The sequence below is a fragment of the Macrotis lagotis genome, chromosome 3, assembly GCF_037893015.1.
Source record: "Macrotis lagotis isolate mMagLag1 chromosome 3, bilby.v1.9.chrom.fasta, whole genome shotgun sequence".
Lineage (NCBI taxonomy): Eukaryota > Metazoa > Chordata > Mammalia > Peramelemorphia > Peramelidae > Macrotis > Macrotis lagotis.
Window position 1 is genome coordinate 238,442,620 of NC_133660.1, and position 25,962 is coordinate 238,468,581.

The 25,962-nt window shown below is 40.5% G+C and overlaps 1 protein-coding gene across 4 annotated transcripts in view; it reads left to right on the forward strand.

Moving 5' to 3' along the window:
- Window positions 1-932: 932 nt before the first annotated feature.
- IPO7 (importin 7) overlaps window positions 933-25,962 on the forward strand; it is a 61,549-nt gene continuing 36,519 nt past the window's right edge. Inside the window, exon 1 of one of the 4 annotated variants that reach the window (XM_074230280.1) lies at window positions 933-983. In XM_074230280.1, coding sequence (XP_074086381.1) covers window positions 948-983 — 36 coding nt within the window. In that variant the 5' untranslated portion in view covers window positions 933-947. Of the gene's footprint in view, window positions 984-18,610; window positions 18,794-19,209; window positions 19,270-25,962 lie in introns of those variants that run through there. The other 3 variants (XM_074230278.1, XM_074230277.1, XM_074230279.1) reach the window with 3 other exon arrangements.

The following is a 25,962-nucleotide window of genomic DNA, read 5'->3' on the forward strand; positions in this document are numbered from 1 at the left end:
CTTCATATCTGTAAATAACCTTTGCATATGCTTTCACCATTTTTCAACTGGTGAATGGCTTTTTTAAAAAAAAAATACGACTCAGTTCTCTGTATATATTAGAAATGAGACCTTTGTCAGAAACAGTAGTTGTAAAACTTGGGGAAAAGAAATCTTGCTTAATAAGAAAGTAATCCCTAAAAAGCAGAATTGGGAAATGGAAAATTAATGACTCCTTGAGAATTAAGAGACAAAAAAAACAGTGAAAAGAAGGAAAAACAAAGGAGAAAAGGTGAAATATCTCAAAGGAAACAAAAACTGACTGGGACAATGGCATGAGGAGAGTTAAATGAAGAAGTATTGGACTAAAAAATAAATAAATGTCTTTTAATATTTTATTTGAAAAAGAAATATAGGAATAAAAAAATTTCAAATGAAAATGATAAGAGTAAAAAAATTTTTTAAAAATTTCGGAGTAAAAAAAAAGAAGAATTATAGGACTACTGGAAGGAACACAGGCAAAGAAAGCATCTAAACATGATATCTCTAGAGATCCTCCATGATAGCTTGGATTTAGAGGCTAAAAGAGAATTCGGGCCCGTGCCTGCTCCCCTCCTGAAAGAGATCCCGCATCAGCCCCGGCAGGCTCTTAGGACCCAAATGCAGACTCTCGGGTCCCAGAAGGTCTGTGAAGCCCCCAGGAGCCAGTGGGGCCCTTGGCGCCAGGCTCGGGGCAGGGAGGCGAGGAGGGGGCGGCAGCAGGAGGCCCGGGCAGCGCCGGGGGCGGCCTCCAGGGGGCGCAGCGGCGGGGCAGAGCAGCCTCTGCTGAGGCCCCGGGAGCCCCCCCCCCCCCAGGCTGGGGGCGGGGCTGGAGCAGAGCCAAGATGGCCGCCTGAGAGGAGGCTGCTCCGGAGCTCTCCTCCAGAAGCTTCCAGAAGCCTGCCCCGGGGCTCCGCCGGCTGCAGGAGATGGCCAGGTGCAGGGAGGCGGTGCTGCAGCCGCAGGTAAGCCGCAAGGCCCCGGGGAGGCCCTGCTCCTCGGGCTGGGGGGGGCGGCCGTGTGGCCGGGCCCGGGGGCTCCAGCCTCGGGCTCCCTGGGGTGTCGGCTCCTGCTCCATGCGGCCCGGACCCCGACCCGGCGGCCCCGTGCTCGGCCCCCAGGAGGGAAAGGGCAGGGGGAGACGGGTGAGGCCTCAGGACCTTGTGGCTTTTTCCACATTCAGATTCCGTCTTTTCCGTGTTTACATCCCGGTCGCCCTCCGGGTCCCCGTTCCCCCATAGTGGGACACGACCCTCCTCACAACTCCAGGCAGAGGGAGCGCTTGTGGTCATCCAGGGACCGGACTGGCAGGAGAGCGGTCAGAACCTCTCATAAGATATCAAAAGCATTGAGATCCCCAAGTGGATAGCACCCCAGCCCTGGAGTCAGGAGGACCTGAATTCTAGTCCTGCCTCACACACTTAATACTTACCTAACAAACAGTGTGACCCTGGGCAAGTAACATATCGTCATTGCCTTATATAAACATTTTAACAAAAAGAATTGATGTCCCTGAAGGTGGGGGTTTGTGTCCTAATAAGAACTTAAAATGTTGGGAAGGACCCCAGAACCAGGGCACAGGTTAAGGACATGAATAAACAAAGAAAATAAAAGCAACTTGACCTTAGATAATTACTTTGATCCCATGGAGAATTGAAACACAAACTCAAAAGATGTCAAAGTCCAAGTTTTTGTATCCAAAGCCTCTAAGAAAAATAGTAATTGGCTCAGGATATGGAAGGACTCAAAAAGAATTCTGAAAATCAAGTAAGGGAGGTGGAGGAAAAACTGGGAGGAAACATGAGAGGGATCCAGGAAAATCATGAAAACCAAGTCAGCAGCTAGGTGAAGGAGACACCAAAAAATCCCAAAGAAAACAACATGTTAAAAAGCAGTTTAGGTCTGTTCCGAAAAAAAACAAACATCCAAATAGCTACTATTGAGAAGAATAGCTTAAAAATCAAAATTGACCAGATGGAAAAGGGGATAAGAAAGCTCTATGGAGGAAAAAACTCCTCAATATATAGAATGCAGCTAAAGGAAGCCAATAACTATTTGAGGAATCAAGAACTATTAAGCAAAACCAAAGGAATGAAAAACTAGTTGAAAATATGAAATATTTCATTAAAAAAAAACTGGGGGCAGCTAGGGATAGATCACTGGCCTTGAAGTCAGGATGCTCAGAGTTGAAGTCCTGCTTTAGACTCTTAATCCTTACCTAGCTGTGTGACCTTGGGCATTCCACTTAATCCCATTGCCTTGTAAAAAAAAAATGGAGAGAAAAAAACTGACCTAGATAACAGATCCAGGTGAGACAATTTAAAAATTATTGAGCTACTTTAAAGTCATTATCAGGAAAAGGGGCATTGATTATATTTTTAAAGATTTTCTCCTGGAAAATTTCCTGAGAAGCAGAGGGTAAAATAGAAATTGCAAGAATCCACTGATCTCCTGAAGGAGACCAAAAAAAAAAAATAATAATCCCCAAGAATATTATAGCTAAGTTCCAAAACTCCCAAATCAAAGAGAAAATACTATAAGCAAACAGAAGAAAACAAGTCAAATATTGTGGAGTTACAGTCAGGATCACACAGGACTTTGCATCATTCACATTAAGTGTTCGAATGACTTGAACTATAATATTCTGGAAGGCAAAAAGAGCTTGCAATGAAACCGAGAATCAACTACCCAGCAAAACTGAACATCCTCTTCCAGGGGGAAACGTGGACTTTCAATGAAATTGGAGAATTTCACATGTTCTTGTTGAAATGGCTAGAGTTGAACAGAAAGTTTGTTCTCCAAGTATAGGACTCAGGTGAAGCATAGAGAGGGTGGAGGAGAAGAGTAAATTATGAGGGACTTAATGATGATGAACAGCATTTATTCCCTTTTTTTTTAAAGTTTTTACAAGGCAATGGGTTTAAGTGGCTTGCCCAAGGCCACACAGCTAGGTATTTTTTAAGTGCCTGAGGCCAGATTTGAACTCAGGTACTCCTGACTCCAGAGCTGGTGCTCTATCCACCGTGCCACCTAGCCACCCCATACTGTGTGTATTCCTACATAGGAAGAGGACTTATGTAAACCTTCTCTTTTATTAGAGCAGGTAGAAGGAGGTTTTTTTTTTTTTAATAGATGAGGCATAAGAAAGAGTTGAATATGAAGGTAGAATGTATTACAAAGATGAAGTCAATAGGTGAAAAGGGAATATACTGGGAGAATGGGAAAAGAGAGGTAGAATGGGCTAAGATATTTTATGTAAAAGAGTCAAGAAAAAGGTTTTGCAATGGAGTGGATGGGGAGAAGGTGACGGAAAATGAGGGATCCTTCATTCTCATCAGAAGTGACTCAAAGTGGAAATAACATACTCACTCAATAGTGTAGAGGAAAAGGGAGAGGAAAGGAATGGGTGCAAAGGGGACAGGGAGGGGTGGGGGTGTAGGTGATAGAGGAGGGGGTAGATCATGGGAGAGGGTGTTTAGATACAATACAGTTTTTGTTTACTTTTTGCAAGGTGGAAGGATTGGATGGCCTGCCCAGGCTAGGTGGTTGCTGGGTCTCAGGGGTGGAATGTGGGCTTGTGGTCTCATGGCCTCAGGGCTGGTGTTCTGTCCCCTGTGCTACTTGGTTGCCCCACATTACACTTTTTTGAAGAAGGACAGATTGAAAAGAAAAAGAAAACATAAAAAGTGGTGATGGGGAGGACTGGGTGGAGGGAATTAGAATCAGCAACAGTAACTGTGGAAAATTATGGCAATAACCTCTGATAGATTTATGATAAAGAATGTGATCCATCCCAGAGACAGAGCTGATGATTATGAAAAGACTGTAGCATATTTTTTTTCTTTCTTTCACTTTATTTCTTGTGAGTTTTTTTATTTTTATGGGGGGAGGAGAGATTATGCTTACTTACATCAGGACTATTTTAGTAATGTGTAAATAAATAAAAATGTAAATAAAAAAATAGATCAAGGAAACATGTGGAAGGGGAGAGGAGGAAGCAGAAGTATGAAAATAACTGTTCTATATACTCAGATAAACTTTTGTCTCTTTACAATCTTCAGAAGAACTCTAGGAAGTCACAATTACTAAGCAATTCAGTTCTCCCAGCACATTCCCATTACGCCCAAAATGGTGGACTTAGTTCGACTTACTTTTTAAACAAATCAAATAAATTCAATTTCCTTTGTTAAAAAAAAAAGAAAATTTGACATTCAAACATGACAAGAGAAGCATAAAAAAAGATAAATAGCAAAGAGCAATCATAAGGGACTCAAAATTAAACTGTTTACATTCCTATATGGGAAGAAACTCCTAGGAACTTTATCATTATTAGCGCAGTTAAAGTTAGTTTACATAGTCAGAGGGTACAAGTGTGAGTCAACTATATTGCAATACTCTTCCCCAAAAAAACAATGAAGGGGTGAGAAAGAGTGATATTCTGAAAGAACCGGGAAGGGAGAAATAGAATGGGGAAAATTTTCTCACATAAAAGAAGCACCCAAGGAAGAGATTTTACAGTGGAGAGGAAAATAGGGGGCTATTGGTCAATATTTGAACTTCACTTTCTTCATAATTCATTTAAAAAGGGAAGAATATACATATATTTGTGTGTGTGTGTGTGTGTGTGTGTATTCATCCACAAAGGGCACAAGAGTGAGTTGACTATGTTGTATACCCACACACACACGTACATGCGTGCACACACACACACACACACACACACACATACACTCTTAAACATAAATATACATATGACCTAAAAAGAAAAATGGCAATTTTGAAAGACTATTAATGATGTTGTTAACTTGTCTAGCCATTCTGGAAAGCAATTTAAAACTATTCCCTAAAAATATCACTAAAATGCAAATACCCTACCACTAAGCCTATCCCCAAAAAATATCAAATAAAAAGGAAAAGAACCCATATGTTCAAAAACCATTTATACCAGCCATTTTTGTTGCAACAAAGAAATTTTTCAAAAAAAAAGGAGCTTCTCATCAATTGCAGAATTGCCGATCAGATTATGGAATATTGTTATAGCATAAGAAATAATGAAAGGAATAGTTTTAGAGAAACCTGGGAAGATGTGTATGAACTAATGCAAAGTGAATTGAACAGAAGCAAGGGAGCAGTTTACACAATCTCAATATTATAAACAACTCTGAAAAACTTAAAGTTTTCAAGTTTTTCAGTGACAAAATGGGATTCCAGAAGACTAATGATAAAATAGGTTACTCTCCTCTTAGTAGAATAGTAATGTGAAATAAGAAATACATTTTCAGACAAGGCCAATGTGAGGATTTATTTTACTTGATTTTAAATTTGTTACAAAGACTTCTTTTTTTTTTTTAGGTTTTTGCAAGGCAAACAGGGTTAAGTGGCTTGCCCAAGGCCACACAGCTATTAAGTGTCTGAAATCAGATTTGAACCCAGGGCCAGTGCTTTATCCACTACGCCATCTAGCTGCCCCACAAAGACTTCTTTTTCTCAATTTGGGGGTCAAGGAGAAGGAAGCGCCTTAAGTATAGAAAGGAAGGAGTTGACCTGGACCTGATAAATTCACTTTACCTCCATTTATCTCAATTTAATTATCTATAAACCAGGATTTAGTCAGAGATCAAAGAGATGACAGAGATATATACAGTCTAGTCCCCACCATTTATGAGTGAGAAACCTGAGGCTGTGGGAGGCAAAGTGGGTGGGGGGGAAGGAACAAGTTGATTCCTCCTTCCCCAAGCTGTAGAAGGCCAGGAATAAGGGGGAAGAAATGTTCAGGGATGCTAAGCTCTCTCTAGTTTCCTCCTGCTCCCTTGCTGCCTCCTTTGTTTTAATCCCTCTCATCATCTGAACCATGAAAACTTCATCAGAAATTAGGGGTTCTATGAGGCTCTCTTTTTTCTCCCTCCATAATCTCTCTCTTAGCCATTATATTCACCCCCAGAGGTTAATTTATGTCACCCTTGGCTATAACTCCCAAATTTGTATCTCAGCACTAGAAGGGACTTTCCCAGACCAGCAGCACCCACTGAACAATGACCCCATTGTCTATTCTACCTGATGGAGGCTTGCCTTTTCCAGCCTTCTATTGTTTGATGTTGGCTGATTTAGGTTTATCTTATCTCTGGAACTGTATTGTTCTTTTGGAATTTCATAATATAACCCATCTGGTATTGGAACAGGCTTAGAGCTGATTTAATCCCCCCATTTTACAGATGAGTAAATGAGGCTGTATTGGGGCATGACTTTCCTCTTTCCCCTGCTGTGCTATGGTCTCATACACATATACCATAAGACCCACACATGCTACCTTGCCCTCCTCTCCCTTTCTTGCCCTCTCCCCCACCCTTGCTTCTTTTAGCTTAGATAACCAAATAAATATCTCAGTTCTGGCACCCACATGGTCCCCTCTCCCCACCCTCCACCTGTGATATTTACATTTTGTAATCTCAGTTTCTGGCATACATAATGCCTCACATATAGTATACTTAAATGCTCATCCAATTGAATTGAATTGAAGAAATGAAAGTTCTTAAAAAAACTGGCTGCATGTTGCTTTCTCCAGATATATTTCCTTGTTCCCTCCACAAGCATGCTTATCTTCTAGGTCACCAAACCCAACAACCCATCTGCCTATGTGCCTTGGGTCATATTCTTCCCTATACCTGAAATGTCCCCAAAATGTGGTCCCCATAAGTCATCATAGCAGTCCAGATATGATCTGGCCAGTATAGATCTCCTAGAAGGAAAGGGGGAAAGTAATATCATTTATTAAGTGTCTACTATTTCATTTCATCCTCAAAACAATCCCTGGAGACAGGTGCTCTATAATCCTCATTTTACAATTGAAGAAATTGAGGCAGTTTACTAACTGAGGTTGGATTTTAAATCAGGTCTTTCTGATTCCAGGTCCAAGGTTCTTTGCCCTCTCTGCCAACTAGCTGGTTTCTTTCAAAGGTTTTTAAAATACTCCTCAGTTGATAGAATACCCACTTGGTTTCCATCTCTTTGCTACCACAAAGAGTAGCTGCTGTCAAAAATGATCAATAAACATTATTAAGTGACTACTATATGTCCTGGGAATATAAATATGAAAAATTCAGTCTTTTCCCTCAAGGAATTTATGATCTAAAAAAAAGCTGAAAAGTATAAGGGGGTGAGTTATGAAGGAGATGTCTGTCCTGCCCCTTCCCTATTACCTAAGATAAAGGAATTAAATGGTTCCACCCTCCAATGAGGGGCAGAAGATGATTGGAGGTTGCAAGACTATGAGATTTTCCAAAAATGAGTTTTGGGGGATATATATATGGTGGAGATATTTGAAATGTCCCGGAAACATCTGTGATTTAAAAGGTCAGGGGCAGCTAGGTGACACAGTGGATAGAGCACTGGTCCTGGAGTCAGGAGGACCTGAGTTCAAATTTGACCTCAAACACTTAATAATTGATTAACTGTGTGACCTTGGGCTAGTCACTCTTAACCCCACTGCCTTAAAATAAGGGGAAAAATAAGACTAGAGGTCATAAGAGAGGTTAGGGCTGGACAAATAGATCTAAGAATTATTACATAGAGATAATAAAAGTTGAAACTGTGGGAGCTAAACCTTCTATAATACCAAGAAGAAATTGAGAGTTAACTATGGCTATTTTGGGTATGGGGATCTTGTTTTAATTCATTATTTATTGAGAGGCAGTTTTGTGTAATGGGTTTAACCAGGATTGAGAGGAATACAAAGATGAAGAATAGCAGTCACATGTATGTCTGAAGCACTTTTTCACTTTTCACTTTTCTGAAGCACACATCCTCTTGAGGTGACTTTTGTTGTTCAATCATTTTCCAGCCTCTTCTTACTCTTCATGACTCCATTTGGAGTTTTCATGGCAAAGACATTAGAGTGTTTTACCATTTCCTTCTTCTGTGGATTAAGGCTTTGTGACCATGGAATGTATGGGGTCCAGGGCTTGCAGAGCCGTTTTCAGGGCTACCCATCTACGTTTGGTGTCCACCCTTCACCCCGTTCTCAGCCTCAGCTCCCAGAAGCTGTATCATGCCCAGCAACCACACCCTAGCAGACAGGCTAAACCAGGTTGAGGGTAAAACAACAGGCTTCAAACCTGTGAGTGAGCTAGGGGGATGTCTGCCCCAAGCATGTGAAGACTTCCTCTGACTCAATGGGTAAGGTGATGAAGGTGGCTGAAGTTGGTCCTGTGGAAGGCTAAGAGCTTGGTCAGACATCAAAGAAGCCATGGTCATCCTCTGCAGCTCCAGCCATGGTCAGTTGTCCTGACTTTTGTCTTACAATCGGACTTTGTTGTCTCAGGAAGAGTCTTTGTGCAACTCTCTCTCTTAAAATCCAATTCATTGGCATCACTTTATGATGTCACCAGTCTTCTTCCAAAAGGAAGGAACAACAACAAAACAACTATTAGAAATCAGAGTAGGAAGGAATTAACTTTCAGCTCTAAGGATTAAGGAAAACTCCAAAGAGGATGTGATACCCTAGCTGGGCCTTGAAGAATAGCTAAGTTCTTGCAATAGGTGAAGATAATAAGATGAAAGAAGGAATATTGTTGGGGGCATAACCTTAAGTGGGTGTGGGTTTGGCTTGGACTTTAGATGTCTGTGTGTGTGTGTGTGTGTGTGTGTTGGGGGGGGTGAGTCTTGTAAGGTAAGTTCAGAGAATTAAGCTGCAGCCTAATTCTTTTGACACCTTTTGCAGTTTTCTTGGCCAAGTGTTCTGGTTCATTTTATAGATGAAAAAGCTAAGGCAAACAAAGTCAAGTGACTTGCCCAGGGTTACACAACTAGTATGTATGTGAGGGCAGATTTGAAATTTGAAGTTAGTTCTCCAGTTCTGGTAACTCTATTCCACATACCACCCAGTTCTTGAATATTAAACTAATGTATTTGCATTTTTATCTTACTGTCAAGAGGAAGTCACTGTTTATTTTCTTTCTATTTTTATAATTTTCTTTTTCCAATTACATGGAAACACAAATTTTAGTATTTAAAAAAAATGTAAGTCCCAAATTCTCTCCCTCCTTCCCCTTTCCCATCCCTGAGATGGCAAGTAATTTGATATGGATTATTCTTTATAATAATGAAAAATATATTTTTTATATTAGTCACATTGTTTTCAGCTGGAATGACACTATCAGAGCTGTATTGAGAAGATCAATCTGGTGAGATGTGCATGATTTTTGATTGTCTTGTGCTAAGCAAGGGGCCTGTCATAGTAAAAAACTAACAAATGATCATTTTATCTATCTGGTTATCTATCTACCTACCAATGTCTCTCTTTGTCTGTCTATATCTGTCTATACATTCATCCATCTATCCATCTATCCATTTATCTATCTATCTATCTATCATCTATCTATTACATCTGTCTTTCTATTCATCTATCTATCTAACCATTCATTAGTTCTTTAGCTACCACTTTTAAGGATTCTTTTTTCAGCCTGGTAGAAAGGCAAACTCAAGAGATACTTCATTTGATTGAATTATCAGATTTCTTCCTTCTCTTAGTCTTGCCAATATTCTATTATGGCATGGAAAAATTGGGTTCTACTCCAATGCAAATTACTCACTATTCAGACAAATTTGAGATTTGGGAAAAACCTTACTTTAAAAAAGGTCAAGTAGGGGCAGCTAAGTGGCACAGTGGATAGAGCACTGGCTTTGGAGTCAGGGTGACCTGAGTTCAAGTCTGGCCTCAGACACTTAATAATTGCCTAGCTGTATGACCTTGGGCAAATCACTTAACTCCATTGCCTTGCAAAAAAAAAGGTCTAGTTGTCTTGATTTATCTCTTGCCAATGGTCTCTGATGAGTAGAGAAGGGAGTGGGGCTTTACACAGTTCTGTCTTAATTAAATTCAATTAAATCAATTCACTCGAAAGTCAAAATATCACCCAATGTCATTAGTCCTCATTGAGAATGAAGTACTACATGGTTGCACTTGTACAAATTTTACCAGATTGCTTGCTGCTATGGGGTAGGGGGAGGGAAAGAAGAGAAGGCTGGTAGAAAAATGTTCCTGAAGCACATCTGCTCATGTTTCTTCCTTACCTTCTCATACAGTCAACTACATTTACTTCTTATCATCTCTTCCAGCCAGTAAACTACAGTGACTTCCTATTATCTCTTCTAGCTAGATGGAATCATAAATCTAGAAGTCAGGAGGACCTAAATTCAAATATGGCCTTAGACAATTGACATGAATAGCTGTGTGACTTTGGCCAAGTCACTTAACCCTGGTTGCCTTACATCCAGGGCTATCTCCAACCATCCTGATTCATATCTGACCTCTAGACCCAGATGACTCTTGAGGAGAAAGTGAAGTTGGTGACTTAGCACACTGCTTCCCACCAAATCCAATTCATGTGCTTGTCATGGCATCACCTCTCTGATGCCATGTTCTTCTCAGAGAATGAAGGTCAAACATCATCATCACTTCCTCCAAAATTAAATACAAAAATTCTCTATTTGACATTCAAAACCTTTAATAATCTGATTTCCTCAAAGCTTTCCAGTCTGCTTTTATCTTTTTTTTTCTTTTTTAGGTTTTTGCAAATGGGGTTAAGTGACTTGCCCAAGGCCACACAGCTAGGTAATTATTAAGTGTCTGAGACCAGATTTGAACCCAGGTACTCCTGACTCCAAGGCCAGTGCTTTATCCACTAGGTCACCTAGCGGCCCCAGTCTGCTCTTTGGACCTGTGATGTTCCCTGGAAATGTGATTGGCTAAAGTTTTCAGAGATTCAAGCAAAAGTGAAGGAATTCATTTAAAAGATTGCCTCTAACCCAGAACAATTTAGGGACCCCCCCCCAAAAAAAAAGGTTTATTTAATTATTGCTGTGATTAGAAGAAGCTAAGGGAAGTAAAGATTAGCTGCGGCAGCCCCCTTGAGACAAAATGTACTAAAGAAGGGTATAGTGCTGTTTGGGGAATCGCTTCTTGCAGAGCAGGCTGACCTCCCAAAGGGAGACTAGCCATCCGGGTATAAGCAGAAAGAACCGGTATAGGGAATGGAGTTTATTTGGGGGATGATGCTCCCCAAGAGGGGGGGATAACTTTCTCAAGAAAGACAAGCAAATCAAAAGTGAAGTGGTAGAGCAGGAAAATGAAGTAATTAGGTATACTTTGATGGGGGTGGTAGCAATAAAAACTTAATCCTTTCAGACTAAAGCTGGGATCTATTTGTTGATAGTGGTTTATCTTGTGCCTGAGGCAGGGATTTTCTTAGTCCATACCAGGGGGCAAAATCTTTCACTGAAATTCATTGACCACTTCAGTAACACTGGCCTCTTAGCTGGTTCTCATAGTTCATCTCCCAACTCAATTTTCTTTCAAGTCATAACTAAAATTTTACTTTCTTAAAGAACTCTTTCTACATTTCCCCTCTTAAGACTCGAGCCTTTTCTAGTAATTAATTATCTCCATTCTATGCAGTCTGTATCCTGTTTTTCTATATCTTAACTGTATGACCTTGGGCAAGACACTTATTGCCTAGCTTACAGGGCCATCTCCAGTCAATCTGACTCAAATGGCCCTGTTAGAGAAAGTGATTTAGCACAGCACCCCTTCTATTAAATCCAATTCTCTTGTTTGCCTTGGCATCACCTCCCTGAGGTTTTCTTTGAGAATGAAAGACACATGTTGTCTGTATCTTATTTGTAGAGAGTTTGTGTGTTATCTCTCCCATTAGAGTGTGAGCTCCTTGAGGACAGGGACGTTTTTCTTTTTTCTTCCTTTTCTTTTCTCTTCCTACCTTTCCTTTCCTCCCTCACTCTCTCCCTCACTCTCTCCCTCCTTCCCTCCCTCCCTTCCTTCCTTTTCTTTGTTTCTTCCTTCCTTCCTTCCTTCCTTCCTTCCTTCCTTCCTTCCTTCCTTCCTCTTTCTTTCTTCTATCTTTCTTTCCCTCTTTCTTTTGTATTCTCATCATTTAGAATAGTGTCTGGCATATAACAGAAATTTAATAAATATTTATTGATAGACTGAAGTCAAAGAAAGGGAGACTTATTAAGATCCAGAGTGGTATATGTACATTATGGAACACTATTGTTCTATAAGAAATCAGGAGGGATGGAATTTTCAGAGAAGCCTGGAAAGATTTGCATGAACTGATGCTGAGTGAGATGAACAGAACTAGAAGAACATCGGACACCCTAACAGCAGCATGGGGGTGATGATCAACCTTAATGGACTTGCTCACTCCATCAGTGCAATAATCAGGGACTATTTTAGGGAATCTGCAATGGAGAATACCATCGGTATCCTGAGAAAGAACTGTGGAGTTTAAACAAAGACCAAAGATTATTACCTTCAATTTTTTTTAAAGTTGTGTTATGTACTACATAATTTTGCTCTCTCTAATATTTTATTTTTTCCTCAAGGATATGATTTTTCTCTCAACACATTCAGTTTTGATCAATGTATAGTGTGGAAACAATGTAAAGATTATCAGACTGTCTTCTGTGGGGGGTTGGGGGAGGGAAGGGAGGGTGGGGGGAAATTGTAAAATTCAAAACATTACAAAAAATGATAAGTAGAAACTACTATTGCGTAGTATATATTGTATATAGAAAACAAATGATCAACAGTGTCAAATGATGCAGAAGATCAAAAAGGGAGTTATGACCCTGGATCCAATAATTTTGGCAGAATGGTTAAGGAGAGGTGAAAACTGACAAGAGAACAAGATGGAAATTGGAAATATGAAAATACATAAATTAAGTGTAACTCACTTTTTTCTTTTAATTTTTAAGTGACTTTCCCAAGGTCACACAACTGCTTCATTATCAAGTGTCAGGTCCTCCTGACTTCAGGGCTCCTGACTCTATCCACTGCATTACCAAGCTGTCCTGACTACTCATTTTTCAAGGTTTGGCAGAGAAAGGGAGCAGGGAGATGGACAGATAGATTAGAAGAGCAGGGATGGGTAAGGATTTTCTTGTTTGTTTTAGGATTTAGGAACCCAGGATATCTTTGAAGCCAGAGTTTAAGGAGCCTGAGGGGAGGGAGAGATTGAAGTTTACTTAAAAGAAAGGGACAATAGATGGGGCAAAGTTTTGGAGGAGAAGGGTGGTAAGGGGCTTCATTGTACAAGAGGAGACAGATTTGATTTGATTCTAGGGTCCACCACAGCCACTCTAATTCATATGGAAAAAGGAGCATTTCTTTATGGGAAAATATTTTTTCCCATCACTTACTGAAGGCTTAGAAGGGGAATTCACTTTTAAATGGTGTCTGTTCCTCTGTTGTGGGCAGCAGATCAAGCAAATCTACACAGAGACAGTGGGAGGGTTACCCTGAAGACTCTCCCAGGGCATTTGACCCCTGCTCTGGTTGGTTGGATGGTTTTAATTTATAGACTTTGGGTCTACTTACTCCAAGGCATGAACTTCTGGACAGAAATGAGCTTCAAATTCCAGAAGGGCAAAAATATTCCTCCGTTGCATCTTTTGGTTGTGGGTGGGGAAAGGTTTAAATGGTCAGTCATCTGTGTGAGAGAGATGTTGGGGGGATTTTTTAAAAATTATTTTTATTTATTTTTAATTTTTTCCAATTACATGCAAAGATAGTTTTCAACATTTATCTTTTTGCAGACTTTTGAGTTCCCCATTTTTCTACTATTCTTTCTTCTCATCCCTCTCCTTATGGCAGGGAGCAATCTGAAAAACATTGTATATGCATAATTTTGTTTAACATATTTCTATATTAGTTGTGTTGTGAAAGAAGAATTAGAACTAAGGGGTGGGGGGGACATAAAAAGAAAGAAAAAAAACATAAAAGAAGTTTCAAAAAGTGAACATAGTATGCGTTGCTCAGCCTTCAGACTCCATGGTTTCTTCTCTGGATGTGGATGGCATTTTTTCATAATAGATCTTTCTGGATTGTCTTTGATATCTGAACTGCTTCAAGGACCTGTTATCTCACAGTGTTGCTGTTCATGTATACCAGGTTCTCTTGGTTCTGTTCTCTTCATTCAGCATCTGTACATACAAGTCTTTCTTAGGCTTTTCTGAAGTCCACCAAAGAGTGGGGATTTCTGTACTGGATGAAAGGTTAGACTATGTGATCTATGAGGTCCTGCTGGCTCCTTTGAGAATAGTTATGGCCCTTCCCTGTTCCTATTGCTTTTCTGATGACCCAGTGACAGATCAATTTTTCCACATACTTTCTTGACCTTAACTATAGAAATCCTCTTACAATCACCCTGGAAGCAATTATATTACTCTTTGCTTCTTAAGCTTCTCCCAGAAGTGAAGATATTCTTAGAGCATGAATGACAAACAACTATCTTAACTAGGACCTGTTTACTGGTTACCTTTTGGGTTTGGTAAGGTAAAAGTACTACTACTTCCATAAAATGCATCAAACTAGATTCCTTAGGATTTCATAGAGTAATATTAATTTTTTTGTTCAGTCATTTTAGTTGTGTCTGACTCTTTATGATCCTTTTTGGGGTTTAATTGGCAAAGACACTGGAGATGGTTTGCCATTTTCTTTTCCAGTTAATTTTCCAGGTAAGAAAACTGAGGCAAACAAGGTGAAGTGCCTAAGGTCAATGACTAGCAATTATGCGAGGCCAAATTTGAACTCGGGTATTATTTCAGGCCCAAAGTAGTGTCCAGTTAGCTGCCCTAATGATAGCTATTTATGTAGCACCAACTATGTATCAGCACAAATATTATCTTATTTAATACTCACAATAACCCTGGGAGGTAATTGCTGTTATAAATTCCCATTTTACAAATGAAGAAGCAGAGATTAACAGATATTGAATGACTTGCCCAACGTCACTCAGGACTTCTGACTCCACAATCCACCTAGCCAGAACTGATCTAAGAGTGAGTCTGAGTTCCTCTAGTCCAATTCTCTTTATAGATGAGTAAATTGAGTCTCAGAGAGGTTAAGTTACTCACCTGGGAACAAGAAGTAGCTGCTTTCTTTTCAATCAATCTCATAAATCAATGTATTATGCACCACATATTCTTTGGACTGTTCTAGGTGTTGGGGATTCAAGAACAAGAAGCTAAACCAGTCACTGCTTTCAAGGAGTTTATAATCTTTGTTTTTTGTTTTTTTTGCAAGGCACTGGGGTTAAGTGACTTGCCCAAGATCACACAACCAGGTAATTATTAAGTGTCTGAGGTTGGATTTGAACTCAGGTCCTTTGGACTCCAGGGCTGGTGCTCTATCCTCTGAACCACCTAGCTGCCCTAAAGTTTATAATCTACCAAGGGAAGATAATATACATCAAAGGTCTTTGGTGAGGTTGGATTGCAGCAAGGCTAGAGGGGCTCTTGGCTATTTCTGAATGACTAGAGGAAAAGCACAACCTCTGACCTGGCTTGCCAGAGCCCCTGGAGTTCGAGGGAATTGTTTTTAACAAGGAACCCCATTAAGTGCTTCCTGTTTTAATATTTTAAGGGTCAACCTTCTGGGAGAATAGAATAGGAGTTATAAGGTGACTGCTATATAGTTAAGTCTTTGTGAACAGGTGCTTGTCTTTTGTGCTTTTATCATGTTGCATGGAAGAAATAAATACGAGTTCTGAAATAACTGATCAGAGGGTTACATGGAGTACTTTTCTACTCTCTATTTTCTGTGAAAACTTGAGAAATGAGTCCAATTTGAACTTTAAGTGATTTTTCCCCAGGGCTTCCAGAGTGGGAGTTAAATGAACTAGAAAATTTTGGGGAAAAGAGTTTTGCCCTTCCTGTTGAGAGCCAGGTTCTCCTGGTACTGAACTGGGTGTTACAGAAGGAGTTTAGAGTTAGGGGCCTTTTAGCGGGAGAATATTTGACAGATCCTAGTACCTCAATAGTGGTTCTGTGGTGGTAAAGGGATGTAATTTGAGGAGGAAGGTACTAGTTGCAGGAGGAAATCAGAAAAGATAAGGAATTTGAAGGTAAATGGAAAAGGAGAAAAAGCCAAAAATAAAGGGGAAGAAATGCCCTTCAATTTTCAACTATTTTTTTTCCCTAAAGGAGTTTCATTATCTCTAGGTTTTTTCTCATCTGAGAAGTTCAAAGAGACTAATTTTTCTTAAAACAAAAAATAGTCGGTAAAATGGTATAGGAGAATTGCTGGAATTAGTATTAATTAGTTTCATGTATGACACTTGCTAATAATGTTAACTTCAGACAAATCATTTTTATTCTTCACTTGTTAGTTACCTTCTCTAGACATAGTCATATTATATATTATGTAAAAAAGCAATAATTGTGCTTCAAGATTTATTGTGGAAAATCTGCCTATTGGACATGACCATTTGGATATCCATTGAGACATCTCACACTCAAGCCATCTGAGATAGAAGACATTATCCCATTTTCCTCCTTCTATCTTATGTCTGAGAGCATCACTCCTTTCAGTCATCCAGATTCATAGTGGCCTCCTCCCCTTCTCTTCTCCTTTACTCTTCACACCCAACCAACTTGTCCACTGATTTGTCAGTTCTATCTTCCCATCATATCACCCCCCTCGCCTTTTTTTCCATTTAAATACCCATCAAGCCTTCACCACTTTTTGCAAGAGCATCCTAGTTCTTCGGGACCCCAACCCATCCGTTACACAATTGACAAGTGATATTCTTTGATTTTTTTTTACTTTATTAAGGCGATGAGGTTAAGTGACTTGCCTAAGGTCACACAGCTAGGTAATTATTACGTGTCTGAGGCAGGATTTGAACCCAGGTCTTCCTGACTCCAGAGCCAGTGTTCTATCCACTGTACCACCTAGTTGCCCCGATATTCTTAAAACACAAGTCCCTCCATTGCTCAGAAAGCTCCTGTGGCTCCTTCTTGTTTCTAAGAGCAAACTCATTTGTTTCATTTTTTTTTTTAAGTCCTGCACAATCTGATCACAGTCTACATTTTCAGACTTACTGTACCATTATTCTTCCTTAAATATTCTATGGTATAGCCAGGCTTGTCAGCCTATCCTGTTAATAGTCTATTACCAGGCTATTCTCCAAGCTTTCTATTTTATCTCTTAGAATTTTTAACTTCGTCAAAAGTTCAGCTCAAGTCTCAAACTAACTATCACTATTCCTATTCCACTTCCATGATGCACTCCCCATCAGTCATTCCTTTGTATATATTTTTGAACTGAATTTTCTATCTATGTCTCATTTCTCCTCAAAGGAGCTTCCTGAGGTTCTGGAAAAGTTTTGCTTTGTTTTTGTATCCCTTAGTCCCTAGCAGAGGGAGACACAGAAGTTGTTGATGGAAGCTATTCTCATAATACTTAATTCAGATAATTTGAATATCAAATTAAAAAGCATTTAATGGATATGTGACCCTATTTAAAGCTATTTCCTTCATCTGACCAAGTCAGCATCTTTCCCCTGCCTTTTCATTTTGTAGTATTTTCATCTATATTTTTCCCGGGCCTTCTTCCACAGAGATCCACCCAAGGAGCTCAAAGGACTTACTATTGTTGAAATGCTATTAAAACTGGATTATTATAGGGAGTCCAGCAATGGTGAGTTGCTGGTTTTCTTCTCCTTGGAAATGAATTTTCCAGTTGTTTTTTTTTCCTAAATGACCAAAAGTTCAATGTCTCTTTAAAAAGTTTGGCTTGGCTGTCTGGAAATTCATACTATATCAAGACTTAGGTTCCCTGCTTTAAAAAAAAAAGTCAGATTTATTTTTGGAGTATTGGGAAACTCTCTAGCTAGATAACGGCAAACTTCTCAGCGTGGTGCATGTTTATGACTTGATCAGGGTGGTAATTTGACCAGGTCCATTGTGAAAATGGCCAGGAAGAGGTAGAACTGATAGGACTTGAAACCTGATTGGATGTGGGGGTGAGAGGATGGGAAGGGATGAAGTGGGTGAACCTGGGTGTCTGACAGGAAGGTATTGGTCTTCAAAGGACTGAAAGAGGAGAGGGGTCTATTTTGGTCACCTAGAGTTTGAGATGTCTAGAGGACATCCAAGTGATTGGAGATGATGAACAACAACCCTAAGAAATTGGGCAGGATTATAATGGTGTTCTCTATATCTGTTATTGGGTAGCATTAGAATGGTGTGATCTATCTCTGTTAATGTAAAAATAAGCATAATAATGGAGTGGTTTAAGATTTGCAAACTGTTTTACAAATATTATTTTATTTGATCCTTACAATAACCTTAGAAGGTAGGTACCATTATTATTCCCCCATCACAGATGAGGAAACCGAGGCAGACAAAGGTTAAGCCACTTGCCCAGAGGTCACAGTTTCAGTCAGAGGCTACATTTGAACTCGTGTCTTAAGTCCTGGTTCAGGACTCTCTCCACACTTAATTAAGAGGAGAATCAAGGTATCTTTGAACACCTTAATAAACCCCTAAGGAAAAAGTGGAGAACCTCCCCATGTCCTCTACCCAACCCTTCTTTCTCTGAGACTGTGCGCCTAGAGGTGCGCCTAAGCCACGTGGGTCGTTGCCGGGGGGGGGGGGGGGAGCTGAGGGACTACAACTCCCAGGGCTCTCCGCGCGGGCGCGCCGAGCGGAAGTGGCCCGCGCGGCTCCCGCCTCCCCGCCTCGGAGAAGAGGCTCTATCCGGGGCCTTGGCGCTTCTCTTTCCTTTCGCGCCGGTTGCCGCTGCGGAGCGCGGCGGGTCCATGTGCGCAGCGAGCGGCGCTACCCGCGGCCCAGCACGACCCCGAGCGCTCCCCCTGCCCCCGGCTCGCCCGCCATGGACCCCAACACGATCATCGAGGCCCTGCGGGGCACCATGGACCCAGCCCTGCGGGAGGCCGCCGAGCGCCAGCTCAATGAGGTACGGAGCGGGCGGCGCCGCGGGGCCTGGCGGGGAGTCGGACTGAGGGCTGCGGCCGAGGCCCCGCCGAGGAGCGCCGGGGGGTGCCGCGGGCCCGTGGCGGCGGACGCGGGAGGGCGGCGGTCCGCGCGGCCCGGAGAGGCGGCGCCTGGGCCCGGCCCGGGGCCTGGGGCCTGAGGCGGCGCCGGGGAGGCGGCCACGGCGGGGAGGGCTCCCCCTGAGGCGGGGCTGCCCCGGCCGCCCGGACACATGGCCCGGGCCTCGCCGGCCGCCGGCCCGGACCCCTGCCGGCCACGTTGGGGCGCTCGGCCAGCAACGTCACCCAGGAAGGGGGCCGGGGCTTGGGCCCGGCCCGGGCAGGGGCGCATCCTCCCCTGCCCCTGTCAAGTGGCCCCAGCGCGCCGCGTCCCTGCCCAGGATGCTTGGTAGAGATGGCAAGCGGGACCGGGCACAGCCGGCAGGCTGCAACTCTACAGGTGTGCATTCTGTTGCTTCTGGGTGGACCGATGACCTCTGACCGGCCCTCCCCCGGCAGCTTCGCCATTGTGGATCCAGAGACGCCGGGGTTGGGGGCCCGGGTCCTGGGCGTTATCCCCACCGTGGATGGGCTACGTGACCTTGGGCAATGATTTCGATTCTCCCATCCCTAGGATGGGGATGACTCCTGCTCTGTGAGATCTTGGAGGTTGCTAGGGTCAAAGAGCTCTGAAAGATGCTCCATTGCTTTACCTGCTTCTTACTCCCACATCTCTCTTTTTAATGAATTAGCATCAGGAAATCATATTGGTGACATTCAGTAATAAACCCTTTATGTAATATTATAGGACCATATTTTTACTCCTTTTACTAAACTTCTGAACATTCATAAAGCAGCATTCCTTAAACATAGGGGGGGGACTGTGTGTATGTGTGTGTGTGTGTGTGTGTGTGTGTGTGTGTGTGTGTGTGAGGCATGGTTTCTGTATGCCCAGAGCTTTCATTTATTTTCTTTCTCGGCTTCTATTTCAAAGGAATACTATGTTAGATAGCATTCTTCGTTTCAGTGATTCTATGGCCTTGGGTGAATCATTTATACTGACTCATCAGTTGAGTTTGAGATGACTATAGATGACTATCTCCAGTTGTAGATGTCCAATAGACAATTGACAACAAACTTAGAAGGTAGGTTGGCTCAAGCATTATCCTCCCAATATAATATTTTCAATATCTGTCAGTGTTAATAAGTCAAAAAAACTGAATCTCCTATTATACCCTGAAAAAGTGAGAGCACTTCCCATTTCAATTCTTCAGACCGATCTTTTTCTGTGCCGAAGCACCTTGCCAACTCTAGAGGAGTCCATGGTAATACTAGAATACTAGATAGAGAACATTAGAGATCCTTGACCTCAAGATGCTTCAACTTTCAAGCAAAGCATTTAGTTTGCAGCACTGTAACAGTTTCCATTTTAATATTAGATCCTAGGGTTCATTTTCCAACCTTGTTAACTCTAGTGTATTTGAGAGTGCTGTCATACAAAAGCTCAGGGTTATTTCTTCATTTTCTGAGTTTCTCAAAGTCACCTCGGTCAAGCAAAGCTGTCAAGATGGAAAGAATTTCTAATGTGACTATTGATCTGCTTAAACAACAGGTTTTTTGGTCCTTAAAAAAACCTTTGTCTCAATATTATAATCTTAATTGTTTTTAAAACTGTAGATTTAGCAATTTAAAGAGGAGATGAGGGGGAAAGGTAGACTAGATAGCTAATACAATCTGTCAAATTTAGTTTAACATAGAAATATTGAGTCTCTTAATTAGCCCTGAACACTGGGCACAACAGGACAAGCAAAAGGATCCCTGCTCCATCTATTTTCTGTTGGGGAAGACAGCAAACAGAGAAGCTTAAAATACAAAGTAGATACAAAGTAACCTTTGAGGAGGCACTAACTAGTAATTGGGGAAGACTAGGAAAAGGGCAACATTAGAAGATGGTGCTTACGTGAGTTTTGGAGGAAACCAGAGATTTGAAGAGAAAGGATAACATTGCAGATGTGGGGGACAGCTAGGATGCAAGTGTGAAGAGAGCCAGTGGAGAGAGACCAGGGTGTGGGACTGCAAGAAGGTGACTGGGGCTGGAAAGGTGGGCTAGAGCCAGTCTGTCTAGGAGACAGTCGGGAAGAAGTGGCTCAGCAGGTGATCTTCAGTTTCTAAGGGGGTGAATTAGGTGACCTTTTCGATCTCTTCCAGTTCTCATCCATCAACTGGAGTAGAAGCTTTTGCAGTCCAGTTGTATTTGAAAGATTTGAGGCCAGTGATCTGCAGGAAAGCTTTCTATATTTTAGTCATTCTGGCACTGAATTCAGGTTATTCTGTTACACAAATGGAAGTCTCTTAAATTTTAACAGAAGCTTATATTCTATAGAACTCATAAATATTTGGTTAAATTCCGTTCATTTTTAGTTTGCCTAAAACTCAGTCCTACGGACTGCTGGCTAAACTAAGGATGCTTTATTCCTGTAATGACAATAATTGATATTTAACCATACTTTTTGATTTATAAAGACTTAATAATCCTGTGAATTGGGGGAGGCAAGAATAAAATTAGCTATAAAATGAGGAAAACAAGAGTCAGGGAAGAGCAGGGACTTGATTAGAATCATAGAAGTTAGACCCAGTCCTTTTTAAGTCTAGTCAGCTTTCTATTATAATATGCTGCCTCTCAGTGGCTTTTGAATATTTTGAACACTGCTGAATCCTCATCTTTGTCAAAGAATTTTTGGCAACCTGCCTGGATTTTGTGACCCAGTTGACATTTAAGGTTTGCATCTTTTTTGAGAGTTTATTGCTCCTTTTTTTTTTAACCTGAAAAACTGGTAGAATGTGTTCCCTTATCTGTCAGTCTATATCTACTATCAGTTCTACCCCTCTGCTTTTTAACCTTTTCTGGTCAGTTTCCCATGATTTTGCTTAATGCGTTCATCAACTGGAAAGATTTTGGAAGCACTTAGATAATCTTCATTAGAGACTTGAATAATAGTAAAAATGAGGAAGTGATATTTTGTTCTGGACAAATCCTGTTTTGGAAAGAAAGAAACTCAACTGTAATGTAGTGTTATATTCATTTTTTTCATTAATTTTGATAAAAGACAAATGCAGTTACCATTTGACATTTTCTCTACAGGATAAAATTTTGTCTATGCCTATTCTAAAAATACTTTTGAAACTACTTTTATGATCATTTCTGAATTGGTGATAGAAGAGAACCAAACTGCAAGGCCGCAGTGGTTTGCTGGAAATAACACTGAATCAGGAAACTACAACTTATAGGTTTCTAATCTCAACCTGTCTTGCACCTAGGAAGTACTTAATACTTGTTTGGATTGAATTTTTAACTTGGCAGTCTTTAAAATCTGACCCCAAACCACCTCAAACCACCTATCTCCTGACACTTCATCTCTATACTTTGACCAACTTTCTCCCATGCCTAGAATGCACTCTCTCCTCAGCTCTCCCGTTTGAAATCCCTTGTTTCTTTAAAAATTCAGCTCAAGGAGCCACCTGTGCCATGGAGTTTTCTTTAATCCACCCCCCCTCCTAAAAAACCTTCAATTTCTTTTGTATATATTTATACATGCATGTACATTGTATGATAAAATTTAAAAGTCTTAAGGGCAGGGATAGTTTTGCTTTTATTGCTATCTCCAGCATCTAGAAAGTACTGCAACATACAAGTGCTTAGTAAATGTATGTTGTCTGTAATTCCACACCTGAAGTTTCACTTCAACAAATACTGATTTATTAAGACTTATAAGGCTAGACTTAGTACTTGCCTTTGTGGAACTTAGTGGAGGAAATGAATGAAAAAACCTTTGCTAAGCATTTGCTGTAAATTTCAAAATAGCTTCATTTTACTGGCTAAGTAAAAAAAATAGATTTTGTTGTTTAGTTGTGTTTATTCCTATCTGGCTCTGCAATGGTTTGTCATTTCCTTTTTCAGATCCTTTTGTAGATGAGGAAACTGAGGCAGAAAGGGTTAAGTGATTTGTCTAGAGTCACACAGCCAGGAAGTGTCTGAGGCTAGATTTGGTTTGTTTTTGTTTTTTTGTAGTGCAGTCAAATGACTTGCCCAGAGTCACACAGCTAGATAATTATTAAGTGTCTGAAGACAGATTTGAACTCAGGTCCTCCTGAATCCAGGGCTGGTGCTCTATCCACTGCCATCTATCTGCCCCTGAGGCCAGATTTGAACTCAGGAGGATGAGTCTTCCTAAGCTCCATAAAGAGTAGAAAGCTTTATTTTTTTTTTATCCCCTGGCATAGAACATAGAGCTTTGATACTTAGGAACTTAGTGAACTTGGGCAAGTCACTTAATCTCTGGGCTTCAATTTCCTTGTGTGTAAAATAAGAGGTTTGGACCAGTTGATTTGCGATTCTTTTTAGCTCTAAATCCTATGATCCTTTGAAAAGCTGCTAACTTACAGCTGATTCATCATCTTAATGTCTTTAATGAAGTCTGTATAGTTTTCCCTTATAAGGATCAAATGGTAACATACTTTAGTGTTAGCATATGTAATGGTGTCTGTATGTACACCTCGATATTTTTTGTTGTTGTTTGGTCATTCTATTATATCTGAAACTGATTCTGTGGATTATACTGACTGGAGGTTTTCTTGACAAAGAATCTGAAGTGATTTCCCATTTCTTCTCTAGCCAATTAAGGCAAACAGAAGTTAAGTGACTTGCCCAGATACACATTATTGAGTATCTGAGGTCAGATTTGAACTCAGATCTTCCCTACTTCAGACCCAGCTCTCTATCCTTTGAGCTATCTAGCTGCCTGTCTTGATAGAGACTTCACAAAGAATACCTTTCTTTAAGGTGGGAGTTATTAAAAAGAATGAGAGGAGAAGAAATTAACTGCCAACTTTTTATTTTTGCCAGGCATAGGAAATAGAGAAAAAAGAAAATATTTCCTTGAAGAGCTGACAAGTCTATTATTTACTCTTAGAAGAATAAGGATTAATCTGTGAAGTGATAGTATTTTGCAATTGTTATCCCCACTTGCAGATGAAATCAGTTAACATGTGACTAGAAAGTAGGTGAACATGTCAGAAATTTTATTTTTGCAGATTGTTATTTGGAGATACTGAAAGACTTACAGTGACTTGTTGATATTATGAGAGACAAATGCAATTATATTGTAGTAAACATTGGACTCAAAGGAAAGCCCTACTAGCCTTCATTTATTGGCTTTTTGACATAGAAGTCATTTAACTTCTTTGCACTTCATTACTTACACTGATGAAATCACAGTTGAAAAAGAAAATTGGGGTAATATTAATTGCATTATATCTATCTCACAGAATTCTTAAGTGAGGAGGGTTTTATAAACATTTAACTATTAAGTAAACTTGCTAAGGGCAAGGCACTATCTTTTTTTGAATCAAGAGTTGGAATAGAAATTCTTGACATTTTGAAATAACATTCTTGAGGAAGAAGAGAAAACTGAGGTTCAGATAAATTGTGCATAGTCAGAGATGGCGCTTGAATCCAGGTATTTTTGTCTTCCAAGTTCAGGCTTCTATCCACTTCTAACTGCCTTTTTGCAGGTTTGAAAAAACTTTCGTGCAGATGTTAGAAAAATGCATAAAGCAGAACCTATTTGATTTTTTTCTTTATCTCAGATGTCTGTCACAGTCTTTATACTCTGCTTCTTGACTGCTATAATAAAATTGATTATAAATATCCAATAATGTAAGGTTCCAAAAGAGTGCTAAAAGAGATCTCAGCCCTAGCTGGGAAGGTAAATGAAAACTTTGTGGAGAAAATAGCATTGGAACTGGACTTTGAAAGATTGTTAGGATTCCAGCTAGGTGAGGTGGAGATGAGGGAATGTAGCATAGGGCTTGTGAGCAGATGCTGGTAAGAGCAAAAGTTCCAGGAGTCAGTTTGGCAAGATCATTGAATTTACCAAGAAGTTTCAATCACTTCACTGATGGTTTAGCAAGCTTTCTTTACATTAATAGAAAAAAGTTTGAAAATAAAATGTGGAAAGCATCACTTCATAGTCCTCCCTCATCCTTCAGACTTTTCTTCTCCTCCTCCTTCCTCTTCTTCATCATCGTCTTTTTTTTTAGGGTTTTGCAAGGCAAATGGGGTTAAGTGGCTTGCCCAAGGCCATACAGCTAGTTAATTATGAAGTGTCTGAGACCGGATTTGAACCCAGGTATTCCTGACTCCAGGACCAGCACTCTATCCACTGTGCCGCCTAGCCATGCCCCCCTGAGAATTCTCATGATACTTGATTGTACTAGTTACCTTGTGACTTTGCTTGACATTCAAATCTTTTTACCCTATGCTTTATTCACTATTGTTATTTAGAAATAAATGTCAAAAAATTAAATAAGTTAGTATGGCACATTGCGGTTTTTAGTGAAGCTGGAAAAATTTTGTCTGCTGAGTGCTTAATTTAAGCTTAGTGCTTAGTGATTTTCATTGTCTTAAAACTTGAGGTGGTCTAGTTCATGTTAACTTTATCACCTAGTTCTTTTAGCACAGAGCCTAGTATACAACTTGTAGGATTTAAAATTGTAACAAAATCCTCGTATCTTTTTTCATCTCACATTTTTCAGGGACTTACATGAGTTTGTATGGTTAGCTAATAGCAGAACTAGAACTCCAATAACTGATGTGTTAGTGCAGACTAAAAAATCTGCTGTAATTAAAAAGCTTAGAACCCATATAAAATTACCTTCTTTCCTACTATTTTCCTTAGTTAATGTAATAAAAGGGAATAATACTTCCTTCAAAAAAAGTAAACCAGAGGAAATAAAAGAAGATAAAATGAGATTTTTAAAGTAGAATTCATGGATATGAGTATGACTTTTTGTGAAAATTGTATCATAAACTCCTTAGCAGAGTTTTGTTTGGAATTAAACTTTTTTAACATCCTCCCCTCTTGGGGCGGTTAGGTGGTGAGGTGGTGTAGTGGATAAAGCACCTACCTTGGAGTCAGGAGTACCTGGGTTCAAATCCGGTCTCACACACTTCATAATTACCTAGCTGTGTGGCCATGGGCAAGCCACTTAACCCTATTTGCCTTGCAAAAAAATCTAAAAACAAAAAAAACCATTGCCCCCTCTCTCCACCTCCCCCCAGGATTTCATTGGGTTCACTTTGTGGTGCTAAATA